At 35.4% G+C, this 12,615-nt stretch overlaps 1 protein-coding gene across 2 annotated transcripts in view; it reads left to right on the top strand.

Moving 5' to 3' along the window:
- Positions 1-12,615, top strand: part of TAOK1 (TAO kinase 1) — a 158,404-nt gene that overhangs the window by 50,772 nt on the left and 95,017 nt on the right. For both annotated transcript variants that reach the window (XM_007183855.2, XM_007183856.2), the window contains one exon: positions 5,757-5,978. In XM_007183855.2, the coding sequence (XP_007183917.2) occupies positions 5,847-5,978 (132 nt within the window). In that variant the 5' untranslated portion in view covers positions 5,757-5,846. The remainder of the gene's footprint in view (positions 1-5,756; positions 5,979-12,615) is intronic.

Here is a 12,615-nt window from a genome sequence, read left to right as displayed (position 1 = left end):
ATTACTGAAGCCCACATAGCCAGAGCCTGGGCTCCACAACAAGAGAAGCCACCAGAATGAGAAACCCATGCACCGCAACAAAGAGTAACCCCCACTCGCTGCAACTAGAGAAAGCGCGAGCACAGCAACGAAGACCCAACGCAGCCAAAAAAAAAGTCTTTATGTGATAATTCCAACATGCGTCATCTCAGAATAAGCATCTGTTGGTCCTCTTTTCCCTTGATAATTTGTCACATTTTCCAGTTGTGTGTGTGTGTGTGTTTTGTGTGTTTGTTTTTGCATGTAGAGTAATTTTGGATTTTATCTTGGACATTTTGAGTATTGTCATTTCTGATCCTGTTACTATCCTCTGGAGAGTGTTGATTTGTTTGTTTGTTTTAGCAGACACCTACCAGTTTAGATGGCAAGTTGTCTCACTTTCTGTGGGTGGTGGCTCTAATATCAGTTCTGTTTACAAAGCTTTTGTTGTGCTCTTTGGATTTGCCCTGCATTGTGCCTCTCAGTGATAGTCTGGGACTTGGGCAGTGGTTTATATCATAGATTAGTTCTCTTTAGCGTAGCCTTTGCTGCACCTCTTTGAGTCTGTTTTACACAAACATAAATCATTATTTGTATTGGTTTATACACAGAATTAGGGGATCTCTTTTCCAGCTCTCTACTCTCCATGATTTCCCCCATACTCTTCAGTTTCCAGTGGCCTTTTTCCCAGTTCCAGAAAGACAGGTTTCTCTCAGAGCTTTTAGACCTCTGCATTGTACAGTTCCCCATAACTGGGGCTGCCCTTAAGTGAAGTGGGGAAAGAAGAGAGAGGAGGAAAAAAAATAATGGGAATTCCCCTAATACTTTTTGAATGACAGAGAGCCTGTTTTCCCAGTTTTTCTGGCCAGAGAGATTGGTTTTCTCTTTGGGTTTTTCTATTGCTGGGGCAGTGCAATTCTATGGCTGAGGAGAGAAAAAAGAAAAGACCAAAAGAAGGCATTTCCCCCACAATCTCCAGATCACAGGGTTCCCTTTTCCTGGTCCTTTGGACAGGGGGAGAATTTCTTTGTTTTCTTGTCAGCACACTGAACATAGTTTTGTAACTGAGGCCACACTCTTCTGTCAGAGACAGGAGATAAAGGAGGAAAATGGAATCAGAAAACTCATGGCCATACCCATTATTCTTCAAGTTTTGACTTCTCTCCCCAGTCATTTGTATTGCCTGTTTATGGCATGTTGATATATATCCTTTGGCCATTTATATTTTGGTGGATTAGGTATTTGCTCAGTGATTTGGATGATATCTCTATCTTTAAGGAATAATAATAACGCTTAATTTTGTGTGCTCCGGATGTTTCAGTTTTTGCATTCAACTCAATTTTTTGATATACAGATTTTTTTAATGCATTAGTCTTTTGTAAGTTAAAGTACTAATAGCCTTTTGGATGTTCTCTCTAGTTGGAGTATGTATTCTTCTAGTTTAAAAAATATTCTATTTTATTTTTCTCAAATTTAAAATTTTTTTAAATTTTGAAAGTGGTTGCTATAAAAATTCAGGTAATATAGATGTCTAGGTTAACAAGTAATGCTCTTCACAGCCCTACTTTATCAGAAAATAATAACATTTTAATACACATCCTTCCATACCTTGTTTATAAATTTGCTATATATATATATATATCTTTTATATATATATAAATATGTATATATACACATATATTTATATATTTTTTATATACACACATATATATATCTTTTAAATTAGTTAATTAATTTTTGGCTGTGCTGGGTCTTCGTTGCGGCATGCAGGCTTTTCTACTTGCGGTATGTGGGATTTTAGTTCCTGACCAAGGATCGAACCCGGGCCCTCGGCCTTGCGAGTGTGGAGTGTTAACCACTGGACCACCAGGGAAGTCCCTACATATATTTATCTTAGATTTTAAGACATTTATTTAATTTTTTAAAGTTATTACTTTAATTGAGGTATAATATACATAAAGGCATCTATTTTAATATAGTTGGAGTTTTGACAAGAGTAATTCACTGCTGCAGTCTAATAGAAGATTCTATTACCCCAGAAAGTCCTTGTGAGCCCTTTTGTGGTCAGTTCCCCTTTTCTTCCCCCAACTGGCCCCAAACAACCGTGACTCTGTCGCAATACTAGTTTTGCCTATTTGAGAATTTTTCAGGGGAATCATACAGTTTTTACTGTTTGGTTTCTGGCTTTTTTTGCTGGAGCATAATGCTTTTGAAATTCACCTGGGTTGCTGCATGGATCAGCAGTTTTATTCCTTTTTATTGCTGTGAAAAGAATTTCATTGTGTGAATATATCACAATTTTATTATACATATATTTGTTGATAGACGTTTGTATTATATGCAGTTTTGGGCTATTATGAATAAAGCTGCTGTGTATAAGTCTTTTTGTGTGCCTTTGTTTTCATTACTTTTGAGTAAGTGATAACTAGTTAAGGAACTGTTCCATCACATAATAAATGTTTATTTAACTTGATAAGCATCTGTTAAACAGTTTTCCAGAATGGTTGTATCATTTCAAATTCCCATCCACAATGTAATGAGTTCCAGTTCTTCACTTTGTTTTTTTTGATCTTTTTATTTTTTTGGACATATGCATGGCTTATGGGGTCTTAGTTCCCTGACCAGAGATTAAACCTGGGCCCCCTGCAGTTGGAAGCGAGGAGTCCTAAGCACTGGACTGCCAGGGGATTCCCCTAGTTCCTCACTGTGTACATTTATCATTTCTTATATTTTGTATAAGTATTTTTGATATGGATTCTTTAAGTGGGATTTTTGTGTGAAATGGTAAGTGCATATTTGATTTTGCTAGATTTTTCTCCACAGGTTTTGTACTGTTTTTGCATTACCACTGCTAATATATGAGAGTGCATATTTCTCTTCCACCCCACCACCAGTGTGTGGTGAATTTTTGCCATTCTCATAGGTACAAAATGAAATCTTAGGATAGTTTTAATTTGTATTTCTTATACTTTGAGTGATGTTGAACGTATTTTCATAGATTTCATGGTTGTTTCTTTTGTTTCTTTCTTTCTTTTTTTCTTTTCTGTGAACTACCCATATCTCCTTCGGGTTGGTGGTGGTGGTGGTGGTGTTTTCTTGGGGGGGGGTGTGTGTGCTGTTTTTAGAAACTACATATTAAGAATGTAAGAATGTCAGGTTATTGTCTTGTTTGTTTTTTTGAAATTCTTTACATATTAGGAATACTAACCCTTTGTAAACGTAAGTTTCAAACATTTTTTTTCCAAGTTTATCATTTGTCCTTTTTGTCTGGAGTGTCTTTTTCCATGGCCCCTCCTCCCAAGTTTTTTTTTTTTATCCTGTTAAATATATCAGTCTTTTTCCTTATTGTTTTGGATTTGGATCATAGTTAGGAAAGTTTCTTCATTCCCTGATTACAGAGGAACTTACATTTCCTACTAGTACTTATATAGTTTCATTTTTCTAATTTTTGCATTTCTGACCCATATGTAATTCTGATATTTAGTTTGAGGAACAGGTGTTATTTTATTTTTTTCCAAATAGCTATTGGGGTCTCCCAACAACACTTACTTTTATCAAATACTTTTTTTTCCTCATTGATTTGAGAGGTTTGTTTAAGCCATTTAGCAGTAATGGTTATATAAGGTATGTGATAGGGATATCATTATATAATTTTTATAATTTTTTCTGAATGGGTTCTTAGTTTTCTTAACAAAATTTATTTCTTCTCCTTTAATTGTATGCTAAATTCCGAGATACACATACATGGGTTTGTTTCTGGACTCTTTTAGATTAATGATTTACTTGTCTTATTTTAACATTCTACTGATAGCAATAGATTTGTATTATCTTTTGGTATTTGGTACAGCAGATTTTCCAGTTCCTTCATTTCTTTTTTCTCTGATTTTCTGGAGGGTGCTGTCCTTATGAATTTACTCTGTTTCTCTACTATTAACTTTATTTAATATTTCGTATATCATACTCTCATGTATACTATTTGGTAAATATTTGTGGAAGCGAAATCATTTTAAGGGGTGTTAAAGAAGAATTAAGTGTATTCTTTTAGTTCAACAAATATTTATGTAATATTAACTGTCGGAGGTATGGTGTAGGATGTAGACAGGTAATATAAAGATGAATGAGACACATTGTGCCTACCTGTCTAGTTAAAATTTTAAACATTACATTTAATCTAAATCTTGAAAGATTTTGAGTGGGAATTCGTTAGGCAGATAGGAATATGCAAATCCTGGAACTGGTTAGAGAATTTTAATGTAAAATAATTCTTGTAATAAAGGTACTATAACTTGATCATTCAGAGTTCTTAAATAAGTCTTAAGTAACACTGCAGGTTTTTTAAAAACAGGTGGATTAATTGAATAATAATACTTTTTATGGAATTTAGTTCAATCTTCTATGATCACATATTCTTAGAACTATAATTGAAACACTTTGCAGGGAACTTGCAGAGCAGGAAAATTGGTTAATGTATATGGGGCAGCCTAGAAAGTGTGTTAGAAATGAAATACAAATTAATAATTTAAATGTTTTTATTGCAGTGGAGTGTTAATTTAAGGAGGTACAAAAGACATGTAAATATGTTTTATGTAGTTACAAAGAAGTTTTCTACCAAGAATTAAAATTGGTTCAGCTGACTTCACTAAAAATGAGACCAGTAGTTACCTGCTTAAAAGTTGTGTGAAGTGGGGGAGAATTGACTAGAGTCTAATGAAATCAATTAGGAGGCAAATGAAATACATTTTGGAGGGTTTTCTTTTTTTTTGATTGGTGAATTTATTTAGGTTAAAATAGCTGACATTTAATATAGTGCTTACTATGCCTGAGTACTAGTCTATGCTTGTATTTATTAACTCATTTAACCTTCAGAACCACTGTATTAGGTAGGATATTATTTTCGCTTTACAGATTAGGAAAATAAGGCTACTCAAGTTCACAGCTTATAAATAGTGTTGCCAGGATTCATATCCAGGTAGTAACATTCCAGAACCTACTGAAGTTTCTCAGTAATGACAGCCATTTTTTAAATTGGGTATCTGATGTAGAGGAACTGATAGCAGAACCACCAGGGAATTTATTGGTTATCTGTAATGTCTACTTATCTAATGAAGCAGATTTGATAAAGGCCATATTTTAATGTGAGTCAGGTTTACAGGGGAAGCAGTTGTCTTCATTAAATTCATTACTTTCTCCCACTGCATTTTTCTTTGGAATGTTTGTGTTAGAGTTGATTGAACACTGGCATACGGTATCTGAAAGGAAAAGAAAGACAGCTAACTGAGTTAAATCCTTTGTGTATTTTCTTATATTTGAAAATCATTAATAGATGGGAATCTTCCTGTTGTTAGAAACCTATTACGGGTACATCTTAAGTTGTCATGCATGTTTTTTTAATGGTCTGTGTGTTCTATTATCTTGTCTGCCAATGGGCTCACTACCTCAGAATTAGATAAGGATTAGATAAGCCTTCCAAGATATAAAGATTTATTTAATATTTAAAAGTATATGTACGGTAAAACTTACCCTGTGTATAGTAGGACTCATTTTTTTAAGCACCACAGGTGATTGTGATGATGAGCCAGATTTAGGAACTACTGCACTAGTAGATCACACTTCCTTCTCAGTGAAATTCTAGGCCTGAGAGAATTTTATATATGCTATCAGAAAATGATCTTATACTAATTATTCTTAGCACCTTTTGGTTTTCCTGACTTTTTTCTTTTCTTATTTCTCTACAATAGTTTATGCCAGCGTGGCTTCATTCATACAGATGAACCAAGGATTGGGATAGCAATATAAAATTAGAATCAGACAGCTGATTGCCCAGCAGGATGCCATCAACTAACCGTGCGGGCAGCCTGAAGGACCCTGAAATTGCAGAGCTCTTCTTCAAAGAAGATCCAGAGAAGCTCTTCACAGATCTCAGAGAAATTGGCCATGGAAGCTTTGGAGCAGTGTATTTTGTAAGTGTTAAAGGCTTAATGTCAGTGACCAGGATTTACTCAAAATCCAGTCCTGGCAAAATGAAAAACAATAACATAAAGAGACAGACAGAGGCCATAGTCCATTTTATAGTCACTTGCATATGTGTGTGTGTGTGTGTGTGTGTGTGTGTATAATATGAAAATAGCTTTATTTATTGAGTTTCTTGGATTATTGAAAAAATGGAAACGAATGTTATTTTGCTTTGACTTAGTGTTTAGAATTTTCAGCACACTGTTTTTAGGAGTCACATGACTTGCATTGCTATAGAATTAAATATTGCAGAACACTGACTTCTGTAAAGTTCCATACGGAGTGAGTTTTAGTTTTGTGGAAATCTAGGATTATTATTTGGCAGAAGGCTATGTACCAAAGTTTTTTTTTCTTGTGTGCGTATGTGTGGTTTTTTTGTTTTTTTTTGTTTTTTTTAATTAATTAATTTATTTTTGGCTGTGTTGGGTCTTCATTTCTGTGCGAGGGCTTTCTCTAGTTGCGGCAAGCGGGGGCCACTCTTCATCGCAGTGCGCGGGCCTCTCACTATCGCAGCCTCTCTTGTCGTGGAGCACAGGCTCCAGACGCGCAGGCTCAGTAATTGTGGCTCATGGGCCTAGTTGCTCCGTGGCATGTGGGATCTTCCCAGGCCAGGGCCCGAACCCGTGTCCCCTGCATTGGCAGGCAGATTCTCAACCGCTGCACCACCAGGGAAGCCCCGTATGTGTGTATTTTGTACTTTAAAAAACCCAGAAAACACCAGATTTGCCATTTTAACCATTTTTAAGTGTACAATTTGTGGCATTAATTATACTCACAATGTTTACAACCATTATTACCACTATCTATTTTCAAAACTTTTTCATCACCCCAAACAGAAGCTCTGTATCTATTAGCAATAACTCCTCATTTCCCCCTCTACCCAGCCGGTGGTAACCTCTAATCTACCTTTTGTCTCTATGAATTTGCCTAGTCTAGATATTTCATATAAGTGGAATCATACAATATTTGTACTTTCATGTATAGCTAATTTCACTTAGCATAATGTGTAGCATAATCACTTGGCGGGTCTTTGATGTTGTAGCATGTATCAGTACTTCATTCCTTTTTATAGCTGAATAATATTCCATTGTTTGTATATACCATGGTTTGTTTATCCATTCATCTGTTGATGGGCACTCGATTGTGTCTACCTTTTGCCTATTGTGAATAAATGCTACAGTGAACATTGGTGTACAAGTATCTGTTTGAGTCCCTGTTTTCAAATTTTGGTATGTACCTAGAAGTGAAAATACTGAATTACATAGTAATTCTATGTTTAACTTTTTGAGGAACTGCCAAACTGCACCAGAGTGGCTGCTTCATTTCCATTCCCATCAGCAGTGTACCAGTGTTCCAGTTACTCCATGTCCTTGCAAATGCCTATTATTGTCTGTTATTTTGATTTTAGCCATCCTACTAGGTCTGCAGTAGTATCTTGTAGTTTTGATTTTCATTTCCCTAATGACATATGTCGAGCATTTTTTCATGTGCCTATTGGCCATTTGTGTATCTTCTTTGGAGAAATGTCTGTTCAAGTCTTTTGCCCGTTTTTTTTTTTTTTTAATTTTATTTATTTATTTATTTATTTATTTTTGGCTGTGTTGGGTCTTCGTTTCTGCGCTAGGGCTTTCTCTAGTTGCGGCAAGTAGGGGCCACTCTTCATCGCGGTGCGCGGGCCTCTCACTATTGTGGCCTCTCATGTTGCGGAGCACAGGCTCCAGATGCGCAGGCTCAGTAATTGTGGCTCACGGGCCTAGTTGCTCCATGGCATGTGGGATCTTCCCAGACCAGGGCTCAAACCCGTGTCCCCTGCACTGGCAGGCAGACTCTCAACCACTGCGCCACCAGGGAAGCCCTTGCCCGTTTTAAAAGTTGGTTTTTTTGTCTCTTTGTTGTTGAGTCGTAAGGGTTCTTCATGTATTTTGAATATTAAATTATTGGATACATGATTTGACAATATTTTCTCGCATTCTGTAGTTTATCTTTTCTCTTTCTTGATAATGTCATTTGATATACAAAAGTTTAAACTTTGAATGAAATCCAGTTTATCTATTTTTTCTTCCGTTGCTCATGCTTTTGCTATCATGTCTAAGAATTCATAGCCAAATCCAAGGTAATAAAGATTTACCCCTGTGTTTTCTTCTAAGAGTTTTATGGTCTTAACTCTTCTATTTAGGTAATTGATCCATTTTGAGTTAATTTTTGTATATGTTGTGAGGTGGAGGTCCAACTTCATTTTTTGCATATGGAAATCCAGTTGTCCCAGTACTATCTGTTGAAGAGACTGTTGTTCCCCACTGAATTGTCTTGACATCCTTGTCAAATCACTTGGCCATATTGTATACATTTATTTCTGAACTCTCTGTTCTATTCCATTTGTCTTTATGCTAGTACCACGCTAGCATACTAGCTTTTTTTTTTTTTTTTTACTAGCATGTTTTGATTACTGTAGCTTTGTAGTGAGTTTGAGATCAGGAATAACTTTATTATTCTCTTTAAGGACAGTTTTGGCTATTTGGGACCCCTCCCAATTCCATATGAATTTAAAGACTAGCTTTTCCATTTCTGTGAAAAAGCCTGTTGGAATTTTGATAGGGATTGTTTAAATCTGTAGATCATGTTTGGTAGTATTGGCATCTTAACAGTATTAAGTCTTACAATCCATGAACGCAGCATGTCTTTCTAAACATTTATTTAGGTCTTATTTAATTTTGTTTAGCAATGTTTTGTACTGTTCAATGAACCATGTTCTGATGAACCTACATTGACGTAGCATACTCATCATAGTTTATATCAGGGTTCATTCTTAGTCTTGTACATTCTTTGGGTTTGGACAAATGTATAATGGCAAGTATCATTATAGTATCATACAGAGTATTTTCACTGCCCTGAAAAAAGCTCTGTGTGCAGGTTTTTGTGTAGACGTAAGTTTTTGATTCCTTTAAGCAAATACCAAGTGCTATTGCTGGATAAGTAAGAGTATGTTTAATTTTGTAAGAAACTGCCAAACTATGTTCTGAAGTGGCTGTTCCATTTTGCATTCCTACCAGCAGTGAATGAGAGTTCCTGTTGTTCCACATCCTCACCAACCTTTGGTGCTATCAGTGTTCCAGATTTTGGCCGTTCTAATTAGTGTGTAGCGTTATCTCATTGTTATTTCCATTTCCCTGATAATATATGATGTGGACCATCTTTACAAATGCTTATTTGCCACCTGTATATATTCTTTGATATATACAGATATATACCTGATATATAGACCTCTGTTAAGGTCTTCGGCTCAATTTTTTAATCAGGTTGTTTTCTCATTTAGGGGCTTTTCTTTTTTGGGAAATTTTTGATGACTTATTCAATCTCTTTACTAGTTATAGTAAGTAATAATAATAATAAGTAATACTATTCAGGTTTTCCATTTTTTCATCCTTTAGTCTTGGTAGGTTTTGTTTTTAGGAATTTGCCCATTTTGTCTAATTTGTTTGCATAGTACTCTTATAATCCTTTTTATTTCTCTAGAATCAGTAGTAATGTTCCCACTTCCATTTCTAATTGTAGTAATTTGGGTCTTCTCTTTTTTCTTAGTCTGTGTAGGTAAAGGTTTATCAATTTTGTTGATCTTTTTGAAGAACCAACTTTTGATTTCAATGATTTTCTCTATTTTTTGATTCTTTCACTTATCTCTGCTTTAATCTTTATTATTTCCTTCCTTCTGCTAGCTTTGAGTTCAGTTTGCTTTTCTTTTTCTGACTTTTAAGTTGTAAAGTTAGGTTGTTAATTTGAGATCTTTCTTGTTTTTTAATGTGTTTATAGCTATAAATTTCCTCCTGAGCACTTCTTTCACTTGGTTCCATAAGTTTTGGTATGTTGTATTTTTGTATTAATTCAGCTCTCAGTATTTCTAATATGCCTTGTGACTTCTTCTTTGATACATTGGTTGTTTAAAAGTGTGCTGTTTAATTTTTACAATTTTGTGAATTTTCCATTTTTCCATTTTCGTTATTGTTTTCTGACTTTATCCCATTGAGGTCAGAGAAGATACTTTGTATGATATCTATCTTTTAAAATCTACTGAGACTTGATTTTTGGCATAACATATGGTCTGTCCTGAAAAATGTCCCATGTGCACTTGAGAAGACTGTGTATTCTATTGTTGTGTATAGAATGCATATTCTGTTAGATCTAGTTGGTTTATTGTGTTAAGTCCTCTATTTCCCTGCTTATCTTCTGTCTGGTTGTCCTCTCCTTTATTATGAGTGGGTTATTGAAGTCTCCAACTATTATTGTAGAACTGTATATACTTACTTATCTGTCCATAGGTGTGTAAATGTTTATAATTGTTATACCTTCTTATAGCTACTTTATTTATTTATTTATTTATTTTTGGCTGTGTTGGGTCTTCGGTTCGTGCGAGGGCTTCCTCCGGTTACGGCAAGCGGGGGCCACTCCTCATCGCGGTGCGGGGACCGCTCTTCATCGCGGTGCGCGGGCCTTTCACTATCGCGGCCCCTCCCGTTGCGGGGCACAGGCTCCAGACGCGCAGGCTCAGTAGTTGTGGCTCACGGGCCCAGCCGCTCCGCAGCATGCGGGATCCTCCCAGACCAGGGCCCGAACCCGTGTCCCCCGCATTAGCAGGCAGATTCCCAACCACTGCGCCACCAGGGAAGCCCCTGTTATACCTTCTTGCTGTATTGAACCTTTATTAATAAATAATGTCCTTCTTTGTTTTTTATAACCTTTTTTGATTTAAAGTCTTTTGACTTATAAGTCTTTTTGTGGACCCAATCTTTCATTTCTTTTAAGTAAATACCTAAGATTTGTTGGAGTTGTTGGATCATAGGGCAGGTGTATGTTTAGTTCTATGCCAATTGCCAGACTTTTTCACTAAGTAGAAAGTTTACATTCCCATCTACAGTGTATGAGAATTCTTTTTGCTCCATATCCTTGCCAGCATTAGATATTGACAGTCATTTTAATTTGAGTTATTCTGGTGGGTGTGTAATTGTATTTCAGTTAGGCTTTAATGTACGTTTCCCTGCTGATTGATGATGTTGAGCTCTTTTTCATAGACTTAATGATCATTCACGTATCTTTGGAAGTATCTGTTCAAATATTTTGCCCATTTTTTGAAAATTGGGCTTTCTTTTTAGATTGAGTTTGTAGAATTTCCAGGATACTTGGTCAATCAATATATGTTTTGTGAATATTTTCTTCTAGTATGTGCACTGGAAAATTATATATATTCTGCAGTTTATTGGGTGTGACTATCTATGTATGTCAAGTAGGTAACATTTGTTGATTATATTCTTCAGATCTTTTGGGTCCTTTCTGATTTTACTAGTTTGTTTTTGGTCTGTGTGTTCTATCAGTATTTAAAAATCTCCACTGATAGTGGATTTATCTATTTTGCTTTTTAACTGTATCTTGTTTTACTTTATACATTTCTGACCTATGTTACTGGGAATGTACAAATTTAGGATTATTGTATCTTGTTGAATTGTCCCATTATCATTAAAATTCCACTCTTTACCTTTCTTAGTATTTCTTGCTTTAAAATCTACTTTGATATTAATGATAGCTTTCTTTGGCTAATGCTTATGTAGTATATTTCTTTTTCCTTGTCATTTATTATTTCTGGAACTTTATTCTAAAGTATTTCTCATCTTTGTTGTTTTTTCCTCCACGAATTTTTTTCCACTTTTATTGTGGTATAATTGACATATAACATTGTGTAAGTTTAAGGTGTACAGCGTGTTGATTTGATACATTTACATATTGCAAAATGATTACTACTATATCATTAGCTAACACCTCCATCCCGTCACATAATTACCATTTCCTTTTTGTAGTGAGAACATTTATGATCTACTCTTTTAGCAGCTTTCATGTATATAATAAAGTATTATTAGTTGTAATCCCCATGTTGTACATTAGATTCCCAGAATTTGTTAATCTTGTAACTTGTACCCTTTGATCATTATCTTCCCTACCCCCAACCCCTGGTAACCATCACTCTATTCTCTGTTTCTCTGAGTTCAGCTTTTTTAGATTCCACATATAAGTGATAATAAACAGTATTTGTCTTTCTCTGTCTTACTTATTTCACATAGCATGACGCCCTCACGTTTCATCCAGGTTGTTGCGAACAGCAGGATTTTCTTCTTTTTCATGGCTGAATAATATTCTGTTGTTTGTATGGGCACACACTGCATCTTCTTAATCCATTCCTCCTTTGATGGACACTTCAAGATATGGTTGTTTCCATGTCTTGACTATTGTGAATAATGCTGTAATGAACATGGAGGTGCAGATATCTCTTCAAATTGCAATTCCCATTCATTTGGGTATATATCCAGAAGTAGGATTGCTGGATCATATGGTAGTTCTATTTTTAATTTTTTGAGGAGCCTCCATACTGTTTTCCATAGTGGCCATACCAGTTTATGGCCACTGCACACTCTTGCCAACACTTGTTATCACTTGTCTTTTTCATAATAGCCATTCTGACAGGTGTAAGGTGACATATCATTGTGGTTTTGATTTGCATTTCCCTAATGATTAGTGATATTTTCATGTACCTGTTGACATATG

Source organism: Balaenoptera acutorostrata, chromosome 20 (assembly GCF_949987535.1).
Source record: "Balaenoptera acutorostrata chromosome 20, mBalAcu1.1, whole genome shotgun sequence".
NCBI lineage: Eukaryota > Metazoa > Chordata > Mammalia > Artiodactyla > Balaenopteridae > Balaenoptera > Balaenoptera acutorostrata.
Note: the sequence above shows the minus strand (reverse complement) of the source record. Positions and strands in the feature narration are given on the sequence as shown.